This window comes from Pyricularia grisea, chromosome I (genome assembly GCF_004355905.1).
Source record: "Pyricularia grisea strain NI907 chromosome I, whole genome shotgun sequence".
In the NCBI taxonomy this organism is placed as follows: domain Eukaryota; kingdom Fungi; phylum Ascomycota; class Sordariomycetes; order Magnaporthales; family Pyriculariaceae; genus Pyricularia; species Pyricularia grisea.
The window spans coordinates 5,811,603-5,832,130 of NC_044973.1; the positions used below are offsets into that span (position 1 = coordinate 5,811,603).

The following is a 20,528-nucleotide window of genomic DNA, read 5'->3' on the forward strand; positions in this document are numbered from 1 at the left end:
GCTCTCCTGGCCCCATCACGTCCAATTAGCGCGGTATATTACCTAAGTGAGCCACGCGATAACGTCGTTGCATTTGCTCTTGCATTTATTGATACGGAACAACTGTTGAATTCTGCGGCCCCTCCTTGCCCCGTCAAAGTCTTTCTTTCCATACCTGTTGACCACGTCTGTCGAGCGACTTAATTTTAATCTTTGCTGTTAAAATCCTTTCGTTCTTGTATTAAAAGTGCAAAAGCTGTAGGGCGGTATTTAACAGCTGCCCCTTTCAGTAGTCAACACTCAACAGCCACTTTCAAGTCCGACCCAGTTTTAGTACAAACGGAGACACTTAAACGCATCCCGGCCTGGAACCTACCTACCTATTTGCCTGCCTACCTATATATACATGCTGTTTGTTTGAATCTGCCCATTTTCACGGCTCCTAAGTACATAACGCGAGCGAGGACTGTGTACAGTAAATGTAACTGCTAAGTATCAAAAGTGTCTGATGAATAAGAACACCCCAGATATACACATTCTGGCCGAAGCAGAGGAGCATTGGTTCACCAGTGATTCACATTGAATAAGTGACATATAAACTTAGAATTACTTGTATTGTAACATTCTTCCATATTACTATGATACACTTGTTTAGGAAATCGCTAGAAAAATACCGCTCCAAGTTTGTGCAAAACAAAACAAAAAAGGGAAAGACGGGATCATAACATCGTAATCTCTCTAGCCCAGGCGGTACGAAACATCCGAGCGGAAGTAGCGGCTGATGTCGTTGTCGGTCCCGCAGTTGGTGCAGGTGTGCATGACCCTAGGCACAAAGTGCGACGAGTTGGAGTCGTTGTGCTGCTGCTGGGGTCCGCCGATGCCGTGGCCAAAGCTGCCGCGCTGGGGCGAGTTGCGCGTGCTGGCGCTCCTGCCGTACATGACGTTGCCGTTGCTGTCGGTCGTGTTGTGGGCGCCGCCGTTCCGGCTGTAGCCCTCGCGTCTGCCGTAGCTGTCGTCGCGGTCGTTGTAGAGGCCCGCGTCGCGCAGGTCCTCCTGGTGGTGGCGGTCTGCCAGCGACGCGTGGTGGGGCTTGCTGCCGCCCAGGCCGCCGTTGACGGGGCTGTAGCCGTTGTCGCGGGCGCGCAGACGGTCGTCGTGGTGCTCGCCCAGGACGGGCTCGTTGGGGTGGGCCAGGCCGACGTTGTGGAGGTCGGAGCGGCGGCCTGTGGCGCCGTTGATGTCGTTGTTGCCGCCGTGGGTGGTGAGGTTTGTGCCGTGCATGTCCCGGCTGGTGCCGTTGCCGGTCATGTTGGAGCCGTATCCGGTTGTGTTGGAACCGTAGCCCGTGGTGTTTGAGCCGTAGTTGTTGGTGGCGCGGTGGTCAACGTCCGAGTCCACGCGGGGGTCGGCCTTGTTGAGCATGTTGGAGTTGTGAGGTCCTTGGTTGGTAGAACCTAGACCCTGAGTGCCGGTGGTGCCGTCAAGCATTCCGCCACGCGAGTTGGACTTGGAGTTGTAGTTGTTGCCGCTGGTGACATCGAGCATCCCACCGCGAGAGTTGGAGTTGTAGTTGCTGCCGTTAGCGACGTCGAGCATTCCGCCGCGCGAGTTCTGGGTGTTGCCGGTAGTGCTGTTGTACCCTCCGTTGACACCACGGTTGTCGAGATCAGAGTCGACGCGCGGGTCAGCCTTGTTCATCATGTTGCTGGAGTGAGGGCCTGCATTGCTCGAGCGGACATTGTCATGGACCATGCCGTCGCGAGTGTTGTTCAGGTCACGATCGGCCTGGTTTCCTGGGCGGTGCGGCAGATCACGCTCGTAGCCGCTCTGCTTGATGCTACCCCAGTAAGGGTCGTTCTTTTTGGTGGACGACGTGTGGTTGTCAATGTTGCCAATGCCACCCTCGCGACTGACAGGGCGTTGGTAGTCACCACCAGTCAAGTCGTTGCTGTGGACATCCTTGCTGTGGCCCGGGCCGTCTGCAAAGTCAACTCCCGAGTCCGTCTTGGTGTGGCGTCCACCCTTCTTGAGGGTAGAGGAGTTGGTGTTGAGATCGTTGGTCTTGGTTGTTGAGTTCAAGCCGTTTGTGGTGGTGCTTGGCTTGGTGGTGTTGGTGGTGGTGGTGGTGTTGTTGTTGGTACCATCTGCCGGGAATGAGCCGGGGAGACGGCCATCCTCGTAGGAAGAAGCCGAGCCGGTGCGGGAGTGCGAGTGGCTGTCGCCGTGCAGAGCAGTCTTGATCTTGGTTCCGAGACCCATTTTGAAGATTTCTTTTTGTTTTGTGTCTTGTTAGGGTATATCTGGTGGTGTGGGCAAAGATGAAGCTGTAAGCAAGTAATGTCGCTAATCAAATAGGTATCTTGTTGTTTGTTATTAGGTTTGGTTGTGCATGTCGAGAGTGTAGTATCAGAATCTGCCGAGTAACAAGTGCTGCCACTTATATGTTCGGTCGCCCATCACAGCAAGCCTGTAAAATCAGTAAATCGGTGACATCACAGTCCCCAGCCAGGATCAGGTCCAAGAATCCGGTGCTGTTCCAGGCGTGGGCCAGCAAGATGGACTTTGTGCACATCAAAGCAAACCTCTTTCCGAGTTCCGACTGACATCTCACCTCGTAAATCAGAAATCAAAGGATCGCCACTCACATTGCCGCTGTATTCCATGTTTTCCTCCTTCTTTGAGGTGATGGCAATGGTATTATGGCGACTTGTTGCGTCACCGAGTGACGTTAAATGTGGGACAAAATGGATCCCCAAGTTCCTTCGGGACAGGGGTTTTGGGGGCCGAGAATCTTGGACAGGCCTTGGCTGACTTGCGAGTACTCCACTTTCCCGTCATCATCACCAGTAGCACGACGAATCTTGGGGGAGCGTCATGGGTCAACTACACACACGAATTGAACACGATGATGTTTTCTCGAGTTTTCCTTCTCCTCTGTCACCCCACAGCGGAACCGGAAGTAACATGCAGGGTCTTTTTCTCAGGGTCCTGAGTTTGTGTCATTAATTTTCCTATCAATCCAAACTAATAGCCGTCCTTCCGGCTGACTCGGTTCATGAGTGTCTTGCCCTGGCTCAACCTCTCCAAATTTCCGTCCAGAATGCTTAGGATTCTTTTGCCATATGAGCTGGAGGCCGCGCTCACGTGAGGTGTTATCATGACATTCTTGGCCTTCCATAAAGCATGATCCTTTGGCAGTGGTTCAGGGTCAGTCACGTCCAGCGCCGCACCACGAATCTTTCCCGTATTCAGCGCGTCTAAGAGTGCATCGGTATCGATGATAGGGCCTCGAGCAATGTTAGAAACAAAAGTCCCACGCTGACTCAGGATTTCAAACTCCTCTGCCCCAAGGAGATGAGTGGTCTTGTCGGTCAGTGGTGTCGAGATGACGAGCACATCAAGCCCAGACGAGAGGAACTGGTGCAGGTCTTCCTTGCTACCTCCAGAGAACCACTTGGAAGGGAACAGGCCTTCAGGGTCTCCAGTTCCTGGAGGCGCGTACGAGGTATCCCGACGTGACTCGGCCGTGTTTCGCGGGTGGAGGGTGTATGCGTGGACATCCATTCCCAGTGCCTTGCAGAGGCGTGCTGTCTGTCTTCCAATGCTCCCATAACCCAGAACTCCTCTGAGGGAATCATGTTAGATGAAGAAATCCCCATATTGAGATCTTGGCAAGAGTTTTTTTTTTTTAAAAAAAAAAAAAAAAAAACTTACAATCTGCGCCCGACAGAATCGGTGACTTTTTGGTAAGCATCTTTTCTGTCCCAGAGGGATTCCTTTTGCTGATCCCACAAAGGAGGCACTGTTAAGATAGCGTTCGTGTCAGTAATTAAACTTTTCTTTCCGGGCAAACAAGGATCTCCCAAGCACAGGCGGAAAAAGAACTGACAATGATGTTCAAACGACAGAAGAGTGCCGACGATCCATTCGCTAATCTGTGGCCCGTGAACCCCGTTCGCAGTACAAAAGGTTATGTCAGTTTCTGCGAAAAGCGGGTGCTTGAGGATGTGGTTGGCGCCAGCACTAAGCAGCTGCACGTATTGGAGCTTGACTGCCTGTTCCTTGTCCGGCAGAGCGCTGCCAGTGATGAGAATGGTAATGTCCTCCCATCTCCAGCCGCCGTCGGCAGAAGGAACCGGAGCGCTTCCATCGGCCCATTCCCTAGCGTGGGTAAAGATCTCAAGGCCGGGGAACCTTCTTGACAAATGCTCCAGGTACTCTGGAGGAGGCAGAAAGGGTGCAGGCACCAGCATGAGTAGCTTGTGGCCTTTGAGGCTGTAGCCAACGGTGGCAGCGCTAGGTGCGGCCGGCTCCTCGTCACGGGCTAGGCGAATTGTCATCTTTTTTTTTTCTTTCTTTCTTTCTTTTTTTTTCTTTCTCTCTTTCTAGTGTGAAGGTTTGGTCGTAGTTTCTGCAGCGATCAAGCAAACGTAGGCTGGCGACGCCGCTAATAATTAGCTAGAACAATTCCCTGGGCAAGCAAAAGTTGGCGTACTGAACAAACAGCTGTAGGTGCGGGGTTTTACGTCTGAGCTTGTGCGATCGTTTCATGCGGGGTACCTGTATTGCGTGCTATCCCTGGCCATCTCCTCATTCTTGTGAGGGGAAAGCTTCCCCGATAGCTTGCACTCACTACGTCGTACCTTGGGCTGTACTGTACTGTACGTGCGCAATAAGGTTGTTTGCAAGAGTCTCAATTCAGGACAAAGGTCTAGAAGCGAACCGTCCAAACCGAATCGCACATCGTTTAAAACAAGACATGTTTCTTTTCATCAAATTAAGGTTTAGCCACACAACGCCACGAAGAACTAAAACTGAACTGAAATGAACCATCAGGCCAAAACGAATGCGAACGTCGCTGCACGCTTGTCTTGGGTAGGTCGGCAGTTAATTCCATGCTTTACGCATTCTTGCCGGTCGGGTGCTCTACATTGACTGTTGTTGGGTTTTCAGAATCCTGCATCTTGCCAACGGAAACGCCAGCAGCCATGATTGGCGTTGTACTGCCCGGCGAGCTCTCTTCCAGATTGTGTTTGGCGGCCGCCCTCTGCTCTTCAGAGTACATTTCTTCGGCTTCGCGTGCCAGGTCTGTTCCAAATAAACGTTAGTGACTTGTTAAGCTGAATTTCCTCATCAAAGTCTCCCAGACACTTACACGCAGCACTATCAATCTTTGCCTGATCCGTATCCACAAAGTATAGAGTCAACAAGCCCAACAGCCCAGTTCCGAGCAGGAACCAGTATGCGCCATTATTCTTCCCGCCGTCGGCCTGGATGATTGCCGCCGTGATAAACGGTCCCACGAAGCCCGAAGTCTTGCCGACGCAGTTGAACAAGGCAAAAAACATGTACGACTTTGGCCCCGGCACTACCTCGGAGATCATGGTCACGTTGTACCCACCCCAGGCCGCCGTCGTGATGTTCCAGACCTGAACCAGCCAAAACTCCCACTCGTTATGGAACCCGACTTTGGTGGTGAAGCGCCCGATGCCTCCCCATAGCTGTGGAATCAGAGTCATGACGGCGCCGAACATGACACCCTGCTTGACGCTGAACCGGAAGCGCTTCTGCAGGATCAACAGGAGGAGATGTCCCGTCCCGCCACACAAGTCGGCCGTCAGGCTGAAGGCGTTGAGCATTAAAGGGCTGTAGTGGATAACGTCGTTTTGGATGATTCCAGTGACCGCCCAGTACGTCCCCCAGGTCTCGTTGAGCAAGAAGTATGCAAGCAGGTATAGCATCACCTGCTTGAGCTTCTTTGCGCTCTTGGCGGCGCTCCATACCTGCTTGGGCCCGGCCGTGAGCCAACCTGTGCCTGATGGCAGCTGCTGTCCTGGCCTATGCTTGTGGACAATGAAGAATGGGACAGTGAATGCCACTGTCATGAATCCAAAGTATCCCAGAGCGGCACGGAAGGATGTGATCTTTTGCTGGTTTGTCGAGTAGCCAATTCCGGCAATCTGTCATGGAAAATTTAGCATCAGCAAAAGTCGTCTACACAGTTCAACGGCGGCTTCTTCTGCGTGCCATGGCCTGACATACCATCCCAACAGCTATGGCATACACCACCGCCACCACATACGACCCCGTCATATTGTTGAGGTTGTACAGCTTGGCCCTCTCATACTCGTCCAACTTGTTGTGGTTCTCGGGCGACTCAGTCCCGGCCTTGACGCACTCCTCGCTCTCGATTAGCTTGGGTAAATCCCGGACAATGGATGGGAAGGTGGCGGCATAGAAACTGTTGACCACGTTGGCCGCGAGGGACCCGACGACAAACAGAGCCTGTGCCGCCTCCCACTGATCCGGCTGGCTGATAGCACACAGCGAGAATTGGCAGATGTAGAGCAAGACCTGGCCAACAATCATGATCCAAGGCCGCCAGTTTCCGTAGTCGGCGTAGGGACCGAGGATCATCAGCGTCACCAGCTGCGCCGCGAACATGACTCCCTGCACCCTCAGTAGCATGGCATTGATTGGAATGTATTCGCCACCCCAGGTAAGGTAGCCGTCCGGGTATTTCATGTTGACCAAGGCCTGCCGGAGACCGCCGCCATTGTTGCCAATTGGGGCACCGTTCAGGGAGAAGTCTGTTCAACTGTGAGTGGAGATGGTCGCCAAAAAGCAACAAAGAATCGGAGCTGGTTTACTTACAAAACAGGCAGAATGTGATGTATTCCCACTTGGTCGTATGACATCTTTTTCCTGTTGTCGGGATGGTCTGGCGCTGGTCAATCACTGCATGCCCTGCCTTGCCCTTGACATTCAAGTTGGCCGCCAGCTTCTCATTTTGTATGGGCGAAGCAGCGCGGGGGCTTTCGGCAACTATTTCGGGAGCGGAGACGGCGCCGGATACTGCCGTAGCTGCAGGTGACTGAGTTGGAGCAGTGCTAGAGTTGGTAGCTATGGCCTGGGCGTTAGCTCCATTGCCTGTTGGTGATAGTTTGTTCTCTTGCTCTGCGGCGTCGCTGCTGCTGGCCATGATGTCTTGACTGTTGAATTTCTCGTGCGCAAGTGAGAGCACTGCTTCACTAGCTTCACATGATTGAAGCTCGACCGACGTTGCAGGTACGAGTAGGGGCAACCTCTGTTTTTATAAACGGGCATGTTACATGAGGTGTGCTCAGTTTGGAGGGGTGTCATGTTACCACTCACCAACTACTCATGGCTGTCTTGGCTTTGGTTCTGGTTCGTGTCTTACCCCGCAGGTTTGGAACCAACACAATTAAGATCGCCGAGCTAGCTGCCCGCTCACCTTGTTGGCTTAGTGGTGAACCTAAAAAAAAAAAAAAAAACCCTTTTGTCTTTGCCCCGAAAATCATTACTCTCTTTGTTGTCTTGCATCTTGATGTTGTCTCCCCGCATTTGGAGCTCTTCGCATGCCGACGCCGCCTCTCCGATCTGGACCTCTGGTGCTACGTAGCATCTGCTCGAGGGCACCTGCTGAGATGGGAATCAATTCAACTGGGCCATCATTTGTGGCATTTGGATTAAGGGGGTTTTTGTTTGGTTGCAACATGCCTTTGCTGCAGTTTTCGATTCCATACGCAACTGAGCAGTAACGAGTGGTCATCCTCGTGCTGGCCTTCTCCAGTTGGGCACATCTTCTCACTTTGGCTCCTTGGAGATTCGCCAAGACAAGGTATTTCTGCAAGTACGCGTTGGGTGCAGATTGATTAATAATATTCATGACATGAAAGATGCATCAGTTAATAAAACTCTGGCATACTCGTATCAAGCAGCCACTTTCTGCAGTCCGCAGTCTCATTACTGTACACAGTCCGCGTCCGTACTCAATATTTACCAGCCGTGAAATGGGTATATGTGAATAAACAGCATATATAGTAGGCCAGTATGGAAGCAAATAAGTAGTTAGGCAAGCAGGTGGACGAACAGGCAGGTGAGGATACAAACGAGGATATGGGTAAGCAAGTAGACGAGAGGGTAAATAGGTAGGTGAACAGGTAAGTAGATAGGTAGTTAAGTAGGTGCGGCTGCTTGACGAGACTCGCAAACTCTATTCTTTGCCGTTCCCTGACCACTTGGCTACAAATCCTTCAAGCAAATATATGTACCAGGCTCTCGGCAGGCCTAGGCAATGAATGTTCTTTTCCTTCCATGGCGACAGAAGAATAACTGTCAATTCGGCCCACGAGGAGTGTAGGATAAATCCGTGTATCCAGCAGAAGCAAAACAAGTAATTGCGGGATGTTTTTAGCAGCTGCCGGCAGCAATACTTTTGAAGGGATTCAATGCCGGGAGGGTAGCTCACTTAATTTTCAATTGGCACACAAATTCATCTGGCCATTTCAGGTATGATTTTGATGTACCACATGGTTTCAGCTCTGACTTCGTGACAGAACCTCAGCTGTTTCTTACGTCTCTATCCTCGTATTAATTTAAAACTTCTTACTTCAGCAGGGTGAGCTTGTTAAGAATAAACAAATTCCTCAAACTGAATGAATCGCACCCAGTTCGTGACTAATACAGAAAATTTCTGCATATTATTTTCAGCGCCTCTCCCAGATCATCTCGTATTCTTTTCCAAATGTATTCCACCAAATGGACCAGGCCCCCCATAGGCTATTTCAGGATGTCAAATGTCTATAATTCGGATCATTCTCCAATGAGTGTCTGCTCAGAGCAAGTCTTGAATTGCCCCATTCGCCTTTTTGCCATTTTAGACATTGCTGGGTCATTGTTAACAACGACGAATTTAGGCAGATGCATCCCTGATACCCAGCCTCATCAACCCGGCGTCCTGGCAATAAGAGTTGGTTGGAAATAATGTAATCGTTATTCTGATGTTTTTTTTTTTCGTGCGATTGCGAGGGCTTTAAGCAAGCTCCTGGCAAAAGGGGATCTGCTTAATAGGCTCATTGATGTTGGGCGGAGTGAACACCGAACAGAAGCCAACGTTGTCGCAGATGCCCTTTTGCTTGCCCACAGTGCAGGCCTTGCCGGTGTTCTTTTTCTTGGCGGAGTTGTCCTGCCTCCTGGTTACTCTGCTCTGCCCATCGCTGCGTGCAACCTGCCGGGTGACGAGAGCACCAACACTTGCATGCTCGGTGAGGGGGACTAAAAAGATTGGGAAAAAAGGAGACAGTCAGCCCAGCTTGACAATATTGAAGTCCTCCAAGTCACGTCGTTACTGATACGTACGCGAAGCTGCCTGAGTGACTGACATAACGGTGGCCAGGGCAAGGAAGACGGAAGAAAGTTGCATCTTGGCGAATCGGAATGGGCTCTGGGGAGAAGGTAGGATTAGAAAATAATAACGGCCCAACTTGCACCAGGCAATCAAGGCAGATACTAAAAGTGTGAAATGAGGTAAAGCTGTTTGGGTTATAGTTATAACTGAAGCCAGTGAGCAAACAGTTGAGGCTCGGGGTCTTATTGACTCTTATATCCTTGGGAAGTGTAAGCCCACGCATGATACAATTATGTATGGGGAAAGGGGGCAGCGGTCAAAATCCCCCTTGAAAACATTAACAACAAGTTCGCGAACCTCTTGACAAGAGGTGTTATCCCCGCCTTCAGGGTTGTATATCGGCAGCCGCCCAAAACAGAAACATATTGGCGGTATTTGAAACTGACAATCCACCTGAGTCGCACCTCGAATACCTTCAGCGCAGGATTTTTACAATAAGCATAAACATGCCAAGAGAACATGGGGAGACTTTTGGAGTGAAACGGTCCGCTGCCAAAGCAAACCCCCAAGATTTACGCTTAAATTCCTAAAATTAAAGAGTTACTTCCCCTGGCGATCATGTTTTTGTTTTATCAGTTTAATGTGGACATCGCTTACTGTTTCAAACCCAGTGCAGCCCCCAACTGATCCGCCGACTCAAATATCTGCGCCAGCAACTGTCTCACACCACGACTGCATTGGGTAGCCGTCTCAAGCTGATTTTATTTCCCTGGCTTACAATATTCTAGCACATACTATCAAGCCTAGCTTCAAAGATATCTCCTGGTCGCGTAACAGAAACCATGAAGGGATCCAAGGGCAGCAGCGTCATGGAACAGGAATCACCGGCCTGCAAGTCAACACCAGTCTTTATTATGGGCTTTCATTCGGGTCCGAGCGAACAGGGCTTGTATAACCTCCCTCGCTATCCGCGTCCGCCACAAGTGGTGCCTCCATCCGCCTCTCCATCCGTCTCCGCCACGGCCTGTACACAACAACTGAGCCGATGCCGATGACGAGGAAGAGCCCGCATATACTCGCTCCAATAATGTCAAAGTTGTCGCTGATGGCTCCAACGCCGTCCCAGAAAGGGCCTTGAGGATCAGCCACGTTCTGGATCAGAGAAAAGACCTGGATCATGCCGATGAAGGCAGATATGAAGACAGTGATGCCGGTCAGAACGATGGAGTAGTACAGGATTGCGACCTGATCCCGGGAAAAAGCTTTGGACGAGTAGAGGCCCATCATCAGGGCGCCATCGGTGGTGTCAACCATACACATTCCAGCTGGTACTTGTTAGAGAGCAAAATCACTTGCGGAGGTTGAGTGATACGACGACTTGCCTGTAAAAAGCACGGGAAAGATAAGGATCAGCCACAGACTGGTGCCAGCGGCACCTTGCAAGCTCGTAATACCGAGAATTGCGATTTCAGAGCTTGTGTCGAAACCAAGGCCAAACATGACGCCGAGCGGAAACATTTTCCACGGCCGGTCAATCACGTCAAAGAGCCTCCGGAAAACTCTAGACAAAAACCCCACCCCATCCAAACCCAAACCAGCCGCGGTCCCAGCCGCGTCCTCATTTGGATCCTCATCGCCCCGGCCCGAAGCAGCCCCCCGCCGACCCCGCTCGGCCAAGGTCTCGCGAAGGCGACAGACGAGGCGGTAGAGCACCCAGCCGTTGCCTGCGCTCAGTAGTAGCAGGAACGCGGCGCTGACACTGGTGCCGATGATGTTGCCTACGCGGGTGAAGTCGTCGAAGCGGTCGCGCAGGGCGCCACTGGTGGCGGCGACGACAATGCACGTGATGACGACGATGGTGGAGTGGCCAAGCGAGAAGAATGTGCCAACTGTGACGGGGCGCTGGCCCGAGGCGATGAGGCGACGGGTCATAAGATCGATGGCCGAGATGTGGTCGGCATCGAGGGCGTGACGGAGCCCTAGGGCGTAGGAGAGGGCGGCTGGGCCGATCAGGGCTGGGTGGAAGTGGAGAATAATGCCGGCAGCGATCCAGACGAGGACGTTGACCAAGATCAGGACGAGGATGATGCTGATGACCGCCGGTGGGGCCGATCTAAGAAACCCCGGGAGGGAGTTGAGGTTGAAGCGGGCCATGGTGGCGGGTGGCCTGCCTGGTTGTTGGCTCGCTTGATAGAGGTCGGAAAAGGAGCGAAAAAGCTTGATCACGACAGGTAGAAAATTTGTAGCTACCTTACCTACCAAGCTTTGGCTCCGCTTGACTGTGTTATGGGACCCCTCTCCAATAACCCTCCGGCCTCGCCTTGTGTGGTTGATATTCTGAAAGTACCCCGCACCCCGAACCCCACACTAATGCGCTCAAACGAACGTGATTTGCTGATCACAAGGTACGAATTCCATTAGATTAGACAGACATAGAAACATAGTGTCCAACGACGCTAATCACTAAATCTATTTGCATATGACTCGCTCTAGTGGCTTTTATAAAACTGCCCCACACCATTAGCACTAGAGAAAGGCCTGGGTTGCTTCAGACGCAGTGGACTCTCTAGTCTAGTTATTAATAGCCTTGTCTACTCACATTCCGAATCTTCACATCAGAACTGCTATTCCGTTCAAATTCGATCAAGCCCGTCGACTATCATGTATCACAAGAGAAAAGCAACCAAGTGCGTCCAACGGTTCTAGAACCGCGCACCTCCAAGTGTCGAGGCCATCCCGCCGGAACGGAAGCTCTCCCTGCTTTCGATTAAATCACGCCGAGTTCTATACCCTACGGTGTCTTTTTCGGGATTTGGTGAGCAGGCTACGGCTGTACCTCCCTAACCAAGAAAGTATACATCCGAAGCTATAATAATCCTGTCTCTAGATTTTCGTTTTGCTTTAATCTTTTTAAATTCCCTTTTCTCTCGTGATTGCCAAACGCGGGGGAGCAGCGAAGAAAGCTCATGGGTGCAAATTCCTCCGGCCAATCAGGCTTTAGAGATAACACTACCTAATTTAAATAGTCCCTGCTCGCATAACGCTTATAAATAGAAATTTGTCTAAAGTTACTAGCACGTAGACTGTGCAGGCAAGGGATCCCGTACGTGTAATACTTTTGCACGAGATAGAATAGCAACATTCCTATTCCGACCTATATATTATCCCCTTTTATATACCCAACTTTGTATTCCATTCTCGCTTTCTTCGTTTCCAATCGCGGCGACGCCGATACTTGTATAAACGACTGACACATTTGGTGGGCCCACAAGCACATGAGTTTATATCCACAGAAAGGTCGATAGCTGTAGGCCTGAGTTTATCAAGTCAACGAAATTATTTAATGCATATCTGCAAGCATATTCTTTTTGCGATAATGGATACACAGAAAAAGGGCCATAGCTTACTGGTGCCGTCATATATAATAAACGGATTGACTTGACGATGGGATTCCAAGTTTTCTTTTTCCTCTATCAAAAACCCAACAATCTTTACACGTGTACCTGTCAATTTCCTATCAAAGTTTCTTTGCTTTGTCTGCTTTCTCTTCCTACCTTTTCTTTTCTTTTCTTTTCTTTTATTTTATTTTATTTTTTCCCCTCCACATTCTTTTCGCAGCAAGCAATTTACGATGCAGTTCGGAACCACTTTCACCATCGTCTTCACCGCCGCTTCGGCCATGATCCCAGCCGTCTTTGCGAGTTGCACATATTCCGTTTACGACTCGATTGGCAAAATGGTGGTCGAGGATAAAGATCTCCCAACTAATAGGCGTGACTACTATACGATTGGCAAGAAAAAGTATACTTTTTATTTCAAGGAAAACTGCGACTTCGACTATAGCAAGCCTCCACTTCCTCGGTGCTGGCATGTCTCGGGGATCCCCAAGGGCCTGTATGACCAGGTGCAAGGCATGGAACAGCCATGCCCAGCGCAGTAGAGCTGGTAGAGGGTCGGATGATGTTACATTCCCTTTTTCTCTTTGCTTATCACAGAGCTTTTGTGGCGCATCTGAGGATGCGAGGATACAAAGGGTGGTTTTGGCCAGGAAAGAAGTAAAGATCACGACAACACCTGTACGCTATTTTATCTACATTGCATCTGGAGACTGTTGAGACTGGTCCAGGAGCTACAAATTAATTTTCCTTGCGTTCTTAAATGTACGACCTGCATGTTTTTTCGCCAGACCTGGAATTTCTGTACTGTTAGTTGAAATCAATTTATTCGCATCTTCATCTGGCCGACCAGCGAGCAAAAATATAGCTGGGCCCCTATCGCACATTGGACAGGTTCCCATGGACGGTCTTGGTGTGATCTTACAAAGCACACAGTTTCTGCAATATTCTGCAATAAAGTAATCTCCTCCAAAGCAGGCCAAATTTTCAGCTTTCCGTCGATTCATATTACTCTACGCCCCCACAAAAGATCTCTTCCATGCGTGCCCGCCTGGGACTCCCCATCTGGTAAAACCTGCGCCAGTTGCAAATACATAAATACGTCGTTGCACGACATACCCGAGTTTACCTCATTGGCCGAGATGAGGGCCGAAAATGAACTGGGGTGCCAGGTCTGTGCCGTCAAAATCCTGGCTGTTCTCGGTGCGGCCTTCAAGTAGAGAAAAGATCCCGTGCCACCCTGGGATAGAATCATTGTGGAGGGTATAAACAAATGCGCTCCAGGGCTAATGTCTTAATCATTTCCAGCAGAAGGTGGAGGAGAAGGGATGAATTGGGCTGATGTCAAGATGTATATCGAAAGGCCCCCCCAAGGACCGAGAAAGATCTGCTCTCACTTCTGGGTCAGCAGCTTTTGGAATTGGCATCCCAGACAAGAAGCATATGGTCCCATACTTCGGGCCTGGCTCGAGCAATGCGAACAAGATCATCCTGACTGCGCCTCCGTGGCCACAACAAACGTTCGGCTGCCCACCCGCGTCATTTACGTAGAATGCGACAAAACCGGCGGCGCCGATCGTGTGCGTCTGCACATCTCGTTGGAAAACGAGGTTGGCTGCTACATTGCGCTCAGTCGCTGTTGGGGAGGCATTGTACCTCTGAAAACGACAAAACAGGACCTGAAAGACTACACCTCCGGGGGGATACTTTTCTCTTCACTTCCAGCAACCTTCCAGGATGCTATTCTGGTTACTAGAGGTATTGGGGTTGATTACGTCTGGATAGACTCACTTTGCATCTTGCAAGATGACACTTTTGATTGGGAAATTGAGTCGTCCAAAATTGCAGCAATATATCGGAACGCAAAGCTCGTCATCGAAGCTTCCGACAGCTCTGACAGCAACCAAGGCTTTATTCAGACAGACCCGCGTTTTGATCATTTGCTGGATGTTGAGTTTCCGATTGTTGGGACCATCACCAACGACGACGGGTCAATCTCGAATTTGCGTGCTGAGTTCCACGGCATTAGATTCCACGAAAAAAGTACCACAGCCCGAACCAAGCTTAAACAGCAGATATTCTTGGAAAACAGATCTTCCTTGACAGCTCAGGGGATGGACACTGCAGGAACAGGTCCTCGCCACATGCTGCGTACATTTCACTGCCTTTGAAATGATCCTAGAACGCCGTTCACGCAGGGTCAGCGATCGTTCCATCATGGGTAAAGAAGTATACTACAAAATAGAAGTCGAGTCCGAAGCACCAAACCCGTGGCCTAACGGCATATGGGCCGACCTGGTTCCTGAATTTTGGGTAAAAAGGCGCCTCACCTACGAAAAGGGACTTTTTACCTGCCATGTCTAGGATGGTCACGCAAATGCAGCATTTTGGCGCTGGCAGATACTTAGCTGGGCTCCGGGAGAACACCACGCCCCACGGCCTGCTGTGGACTTGGGGCGGGGCTGTCGCGGTCCGCCGGGCAACCCCGTACCGCGCTCCAATTTGGTCATGGGCATCGATGGACTATATGGACACAAATCCCGTTAGCCTGTCATATCTTGTAGTCGACGCGCTTTATGGAAGACGCCGGTTCTTTTTATCCGTATTGCCAGGTGCTTGAAACCCATTGCGAGCCTGCCGGCAAGAATCCCAACGGGGAGGTGACTTGGGCTTACATGACCCTCCGTGGCAAGGTCTTGCCGGTTATATGGGATCAGGAGGCTGCCAATAAATGGAATCCGAAAACTGCTTTCGACCATCGATATCGTTTCTTGCACGCTGAATCAAAAACAAAAATGAGGCAATTTTTTCATCCTTTGCATTTCAGTTTGATCTGCTGCAGCCAGACAGTCGAGGCGAAACGCCGTCAACCCCTCTATCAGTGTTTGTCGTGCGATGGGTCAACAGCCATGTTTCCGATCGGCCAGTTCATGAGCAAAGTGTCAAGGTTGAAGGGCTCATTCTTCGTAGAAAAGAGCCATTATCTTATGTGGAGAGCCGTCTTCCCGCATCCGTGTCACAGGAAGAAACTTATGAAAGATTGGGTAGCTGGTCGCTGATAGTCTTCTACGATGCCGACTACTTAAGTTAATATATAAACCCTTGTTGATAATCACTATTATCAATAGTCCTGAACTGAAGGGAAGCGAAGAAAACTTGAAAAGAACGATGCATTCAGAAAAACAAAAAAGACTTCCCAACCAACAACATATCATGTAACTTTATTAAAATCTGACAAAAAAGTAAAAAAGGTGACAAAAGTGTCGAATATATTTTGACGGCTTAAGTTGTAGAGATGAGAAAGCTCCAAGCTCCGTTATCCATAACCCCGAAACTAAATAATCCTTGCACAAATTTGTTGTACCGTTTCAACTTTTGTTTTGTTGGTGGACACTAGCTGTTCACAGCGCCCCCGACTGGAGCGCTGTTCCCAACTGGACTCGTCTTATGCGTTGCACAGGCTGCATCGGCAATAATTTGAACTTTGCCATTAATAGTAGCTTGGCAGTCGTGGTCGTTAATGCATGTACCTCCGGAGGTGCATGGAGTACCATTTGTGGTGCGGGTGTTGAGCGTCGCAGCGTTGGGCAAAGCAGCTACCACGGTGGCCAAAAGGCTGATGGAAAGAGAGATAAAGAATTTCATTTTCGTTGAAAAGTTCGGTAGGATAAGAGGATAGAAAGGATGTAGTTTAAAATAAAAATATTGTGCAATTGGTAATTATAAAGACTAGCTTGTAATTTACAGTTGTGGTCGAAAAAGATTGATGGACCGTGTTAATAAAATACGGTTCCAATGTAAACCTTTTATAAATTGACAATTTGGTGGGTAAAAGTCAAGATGTTTTTCGTGTATTATAATTTTTATAAATAACGCTTCTAATCATAGTACCGTTATTGTTTCAAGAATGAAAAGTAACGTGGTTATTAATAACATAATAACATCAAACGATTAATCCGCCTCCAGCAACTGTTTCAAATAAGTTTCAACACTGTGTTAGTCCCATAACGAAACCTGCTTGATTTTACCCAGAGTTTTAACAGGGGATTTAATAATAATTTAAAACATCTACCTAACATAGCTACGCACGCTTAACCGCCGCAGTTTCTAGAGCTGGAGCGCACTGTTCAGTGCGCAGAGCACGCCCTAGACAGTTCCTCGTTTATAGAATTTTCAAATTCTATCAATGTTGCACCTAGAAGACGTTACCAGGGCAAGGCCCTCACTGAACGCTCTACCTCACCAAAACAGCCGGAGAATGCAGCCAGTGGTGCGCTAGCAGTAAATGGCAGACCTGGTAGAGGTCTTGGAAGAGATGGTTCACAACACAAGAGCCAAGTCCGCGCAGGGCCAAGTAGGAGCCTCTTCCGGCACGTAGCCCAGGCCTGAGGGGAGGCGCCGGCCTCCGCGAAGCCCATGGCGTTACCCGAGACACCTGAGGTTCATATTCTCCAATGGAAAGCCTCGGGAAAACTCTCCGCATTACTAGAAAACCAGTTGTGATCGCCCATTTCACCGTCGCATTAACGGGCTTCAAAATAAACAAAGTTTGCCCGAGTCTGGGGCCTGGCGTTTAGGTTTCATTAATGGCATTTCCCCCCATGTCCTATTACTCGTTTTCTTTTTCCAATACTTGACAAGTTGCAACATGGTCAGGCTTCCAAATTCTTTAAAACGGACGATATAGCAAGCTCTAATTTTGGCTGGAAACGACTACGTGGTGCATTGCGGATGCCTAAGGCTATGGGTATGCCGTCTCTTGCTTATAATCCAACGGCCTCGTCTTGACATCCGCCTCTACCCTACTTTCCTATCTTTCTCTTCTTGTCCTCTCCTTCTTTATGAAATTTTTGACATCGTTTACTCACCATCCCGGGTTTCTGACGTCCCCCGCGCTCTAAATCTACGTGTCCTGACTCTAACATTGACGGTCACGATCCAGGTGCTAAAAGAAGCCAAAGCCATCAGCCCAATGGAATGAATGGTGCCAATCTGAGGTATAAAAGAAGCAGTGCTCGCAGACGGCAAAAGAGCTGAGGGACGCAGAGGCAATGTTGACCCTTTATAAACAATGGTCAGGAAACGGCAGCTGGCGAAGATCTTCAAGGCCTTACTGAGGGCATCAAGAGGTCGGACTTGGATACCGACGCCCAGAAGCTGAAGGAGCAGACAAAGATTGAGGCATCAAATAAGTCTGGAGTCATAACGCCCGATAGTTTGAACTGATGATCTAGAATGCGTCCAGGCTACCCAAGGAAGCTTGTTTGCAATACTTGCGTTGCTAACTGCTCGCACATCTCATCCTCACACTCTTTGCTTTTTGTTCGTTTATGCTGGTTTTCGGGGGCAGTTGGGCCATTCAACCACCTCATTGACGATCATAGTAGTAGTTTTTCTGCGAGTAGAAAGGCGCACCCTTATGGAAGGCTTCGGTATGCAAGTGCAGTGAATACTCGTCCGAGATAGGATCAAGGCAGTGGGGACACTGGTAAGGCTTTTGGGCGAGCTGCGCCTGGCGGAGCTGATCCGCAAATTCCTGTTTCCAGGCAGGCCTTTTTGTCCTGTCTTGCACGCTGGACGCCTGAAGTCTGTCAGAATTATCGGCGCGGTGGAGATTGCGGTTAACGGAACTGCCCGATGCGCCGGCCTGGGTTTGGTCGATGCCAGGGCTGTGAACTCCGGAGCCAGCTGGAGTGGGAAAGGCCAGGGCGCCGATAGAGAACAGTATCATAAGCTGGACAATGTTGGATATCTGCATCTTGGTTCGTGCTGGATATTTGAAAAGGAGAAAGGAAGGAAAAGACTCGGAAATTTTGGATGCTCAAAGAGGTGAGCTAAACGGGTATTAAAAAGAATGAAAAGAGCAACCTGAGAGAAAATGTCGTGACTTATAGAAAACGGAGAGAGAGAAAGAAAAAAAAAAAAAAAAAAAAAGAGAATGGGGCAGGATAAAAGCAGAGAACAAGTGAATTGGCATGATACTATTATAGACCTTGCCCATGTCCCAACATGCTCATGCTGAACAACAGCTGCACTCGAATTAGTGTTAGCTCTAAGCACCAGGTTGTTGTTAAACTTTTTGCTAGGAAAGAGACTGGTTACTGCCTTGATGCTGTCTCCATGTGCCAAAAATAACTATTATCACTATAAATCTTCCATGCAACTGGATCATTCATCATCCAAGTGCAGAAAAGAGCTTGTCGATTTTTCAGCACTTGGACCACGCCAACCTTTTGCGTCCTTTATGCGCGACGTCGATCCTCCTTTTGGATCAGGGCTCTAACTAGCTGCAGCTGCTCGCGCAGGTACGGCGGAATCATATCTCCCATTGCGGATTGCCAATCCCGATCGGCGTCACTGATTTAATTACTCGTATTGTAAATTGTCAAGGTTCATGAATTGATATAGCTACCAGTTTTTCCCATGCGACTTTTCGTCTTCTTCTTTGTGGTTCGCGGGATCAAAAAGTACACCTACTCAAGGCAAAGTTTTTAACTCATGTTGCAAATGCGATGCATCAAAGTTGGTTGCTTTCCTGCAATGTTCTAATTTGCCCAGAGATAATTAAGCGATGTTGAACAGGGATGTATATCTCAGCATGATGAATGAAAAACGAATAACCGAATTCTTTCATGGAATTCATTGAGGTTTAACTTTCCCATATCTCCCGCAAATTGATGATGTCACAGCAGTGCGACAACAACAACTATGCCAGCAACCAAACGGGTGTCGTTCGTGTCCCCTCAAGCAACAAACACACCCAAATATGCAGCCGATGAGATCCCGTCCGAGCATCAAGCTCTCGTTTTCACATCGACGGCCACCGGCCTTGAGCTAAAAACAGTCTCAACCCCAAGAAATCCACAACTCGGCACCGTCCTGGTTCGCGTCGAGGCGGCCACTATTCTTTCCTACCAGGGCGGCATATACAATGGTACACGCCAATATCCACAGATCGGCTCCCCACATTCCGGCGGCTACAGCGGGGTGGGCCGCATAGCCGCTGTAGGCGCTGACGCCACTGCCCTGCGGGTAGGCCAATTTGTTTTTGCCGACTGCGACGTGCGTGCCCGTGACGGCGACGGGTGGTTCCTTGTCGGGACGCAGACCGCCTCCGACGCCGGTGCACGTCGCGTCAACGAAGAGGTGTACAGGGATGGCGCCTTTGCCGAGTATTTCACGGTCCCGCTCGAGAACTGCCACCCTCTTGACGAGCCACGTCTCACGCGTGAGCTCGGTTATTCGGTTGCTGACATCGCCTATATGAGCTACCTGCTCGTCGCGTATGGTGGTCTACGTGACATTGGCATCGAGGCTGGTGAGACTGTCGTCATCGCACCTGCAACGGGTGGCTTCGGCGGTGCAGGTGTGTTGACTGCTCTGGCTATGGGAGCGCGCGTGGTTGCCATGGGCCGGAGCGAGAATGAGTTGGCCCGGCTCAAGGTGCACGCCATGGAGGGGTATCCGGGAAGAAATGATATGGTCGAGACGGTGCGTATCACGGATGACGAGGCGGGGATCGCGGCAGAATTGCGAGCCCTTGGAACCATCGACGCTGTGCTGGACTTTTCCCCGCCCGAAGCAGACGGGTCTTGTTACTTGAGGTGCGCCATAAGGTCGTTGCGGCCGAAGGGAAGAGTGTCACTGATGGGGTTTTCGACGGATTTCGCCGACCATGCCGTCGTTATGAATAGTCTTTGTCTGCGGGGCAAGGTGATGTACGAGCGAGACGACGTATCGCGGTTTGTCAAGTTGCTTGAGCGTGGGCTGTTTCCCCGTGGCAAGGGCTTTGTCGACACAAAGGTGTTTAGGCTCGATCAGGCAAACGAAGCGCTCGACGCCGCAGCAGAACATGCTGGGTGCGGCCGGTCTGTGGTGTTTGCTCCTTGAAAAAAAGAAATAATGTAGAGTACAAGGTCGACAGACCAAGATGTTACGACGTTGAAATGACGTAGGTTTGGGGTCTTGAAAACATTGACATGGACCCGATGCCACCTCCGGTT

The 20,528-nt window shown here is 50.0% G+C and overlaps 8 protein-coding genes across 8 annotated transcripts; 2 read left to right on the plus strand and 6 right to left on the minus strand.

The window, feature by feature from the left end:
* Positions 1–717: 717 nt before the first annotated feature.
* Positions 718–2,238, minus strand: PgNI_06671 (uncharacterized protein; the record flags this gene model as incomplete). Its single annotated transcript, XM_031126692.1, has 1 exon — positions 718–2,238. One exon carries the CDS (start codon positions 2,236–2,238, stop codon positions 718–720), a length of 1,521 nt encoding a protein of 506 aa, XP_030982873.1.
* A 638-nt stretch (positions 2,239–2,876) lies between these two features.
* Positions 2,877–4,366, minus strand: PgNI_06672 (uncharacterized protein). The gene is made up of 3 exons (XM_031126693.1): positions 3,869–4,366; positions 3,694–3,781; positions 2,877–3,604 (listed from the first exon to the last, which is right to left on the minus strand). The coding sequence occupies exons 1-3, from the start codon at positions 4,317–4,319 to the stop codon at positions 3,004–3,006; spliced, it is 1,140 nt and encodes a 379-aa protein (XP_030983227.1). The 5' UTR covers positions 4,320–4,366; the 3' UTR covers positions 2,877–3,003.
* A 172-nt stretch (positions 4,367–4,538) lies between these two features.
* PgNI_06673 (uncharacterized protein) lies at positions 4,539–7,084 on the minus strand. The gene is made up of 4 exons (XM_031126694.1): positions 6,634–7,084; positions 6,022–6,569; positions 5,135–5,939; positions 4,539–5,067 (listed from the first exon to the last, which is right to left on the minus strand). Exons 1-4 carry the CDS (start codon positions 6,959–6,961, stop codon positions 4,880–4,882), a joined length of 1,869 nt encoding a protein of 622 aa, XP_030983228.1. The 5' UTR covers positions 6,962–7,084; the 3' UTR covers positions 4,539–4,879.
* Positions 7,085–8,815: 1,731 nt separating this feature from the next.
* On the minus strand, positions 8,816–9,205 carry PgNI_06674 (uncharacterized protein; the record flags this gene model as incomplete). The annotated part of the gene is made up of 2 exons (XM_031126695.1): positions 8,816–9,057; positions 9,142–9,205. The coding sequence occupies 2 exons, from the start codon at positions 9,203–9,205 to the stop codon at positions 8,816–8,818; spliced, it is 306 nt and encodes a 101-aa protein (XP_030982885.1).
* Positions 9,206–10,042: 837 nt separating this feature from the next.
* Positions 10,043–11,284, minus strand: PgNI_06675 (uncharacterized protein; the record flags this gene model as incomplete). The annotated part of the gene is made up of 2 exons (XM_031126696.1): positions 10,043–10,455; positions 10,483–11,284. 2 exons carry the CDS (start codon positions 11,282–11,284, stop codon positions 10,043–10,045), a joined length of 1,215 nt encoding a protein of 404 aa, XP_030983231.1.
* Positions 11,285–12,761: 1,477 nt separating this feature from the next.
* On the plus strand, positions 12,762–13,245 carry PgNI_06676 (uncharacterized protein; the record flags this gene model as incomplete). Its single annotated transcript, XM_031126697.1, has 2 exons — positions 12,762–13,034; positions 13,126–13,245. 2 exons carry the CDS (start codon positions 12,762–12,764, stop codon positions 13,243–13,245), a joined length of 393 nt encoding a protein of 130 aa, XP_030983230.1.
* A 4,648-nt stretch (positions 13,246–17,893) lies between these two features.
* Positions 17,894–18,283, minus strand: PgNI_06677 (uncharacterized protein; the record flags this gene model as incomplete). Its single annotated transcript, XM_031126698.1, has 1 exon — positions 17,894–18,283. The coding sequence occupies one exon, from the start codon at positions 18,281–18,283 to the stop codon at positions 17,894–17,896; it is 390 nt and encodes a 129-aa protein (XP_030982884.1).
* A 950-nt stretch (positions 18,284–19,233) lies between these two features.
* Positions 19,234–20,415, plus strand: PgNI_06678 (uncharacterized protein; the record flags this gene model as incomplete). Its single annotated transcript, XM_031126699.1, has 1 exon — positions 19,234–20,415. The coding sequence occupies one exon, from the start codon at positions 19,234–19,236 to the stop codon at positions 20,413–20,415; it is 1,182 nt and encodes a 393-aa protein (XP_030983309.1).
* Between the last annotated feature and the right edge of the window lie 113 nt (positions 20,416–20,528).

Bases quoted from the DNA above. Each gene is read 5' to 3' on its own strand.
- PgNI_06673 (XM_031126694.1), bottom strand. From the start codon at position 6,961: ATGGCCAGCAGCAGCGACGCCGCAGAGCAAGAGAACAAACTATCACCA. The intron at 6,570-6,633 runs GTAAGTAAACCA...ACAGTTGAACAG, and splicing joins CATCACATTCTGCCTGTTTT to ACTTCTCCCTGAACGGTGCC. The intron at 5,940-6,021 runs GTATGTCAGGCC...TTTCCATGACAG, and splicing joins ATGCCATAGCTGTTGGGATG to ATTGCCGGAATTGGCTACTC.
- PgNI_06672 (XM_031126693.1), bottom strand. From the start codon at position 4,319: ATGACAATTCGCCTAGCCCGTGACGAGGAGCCGGCCGCACCTAGCGCT. The intron at 3,782-3,868 runs GTCAGTTCTTTT...CTATCTTAACAG, and splicing joins TCTGTCGTTTGAACATCATT to TGCCTCCTTTGTGGGATCAG. The intron at 3,605-3,693 runs GTAAGTTTTTTT...TGATTCCCTCAG, and splicing joins GATTCTGTCGGGCGCAGATT to AGGAGTTCTGGGTTATGGGA.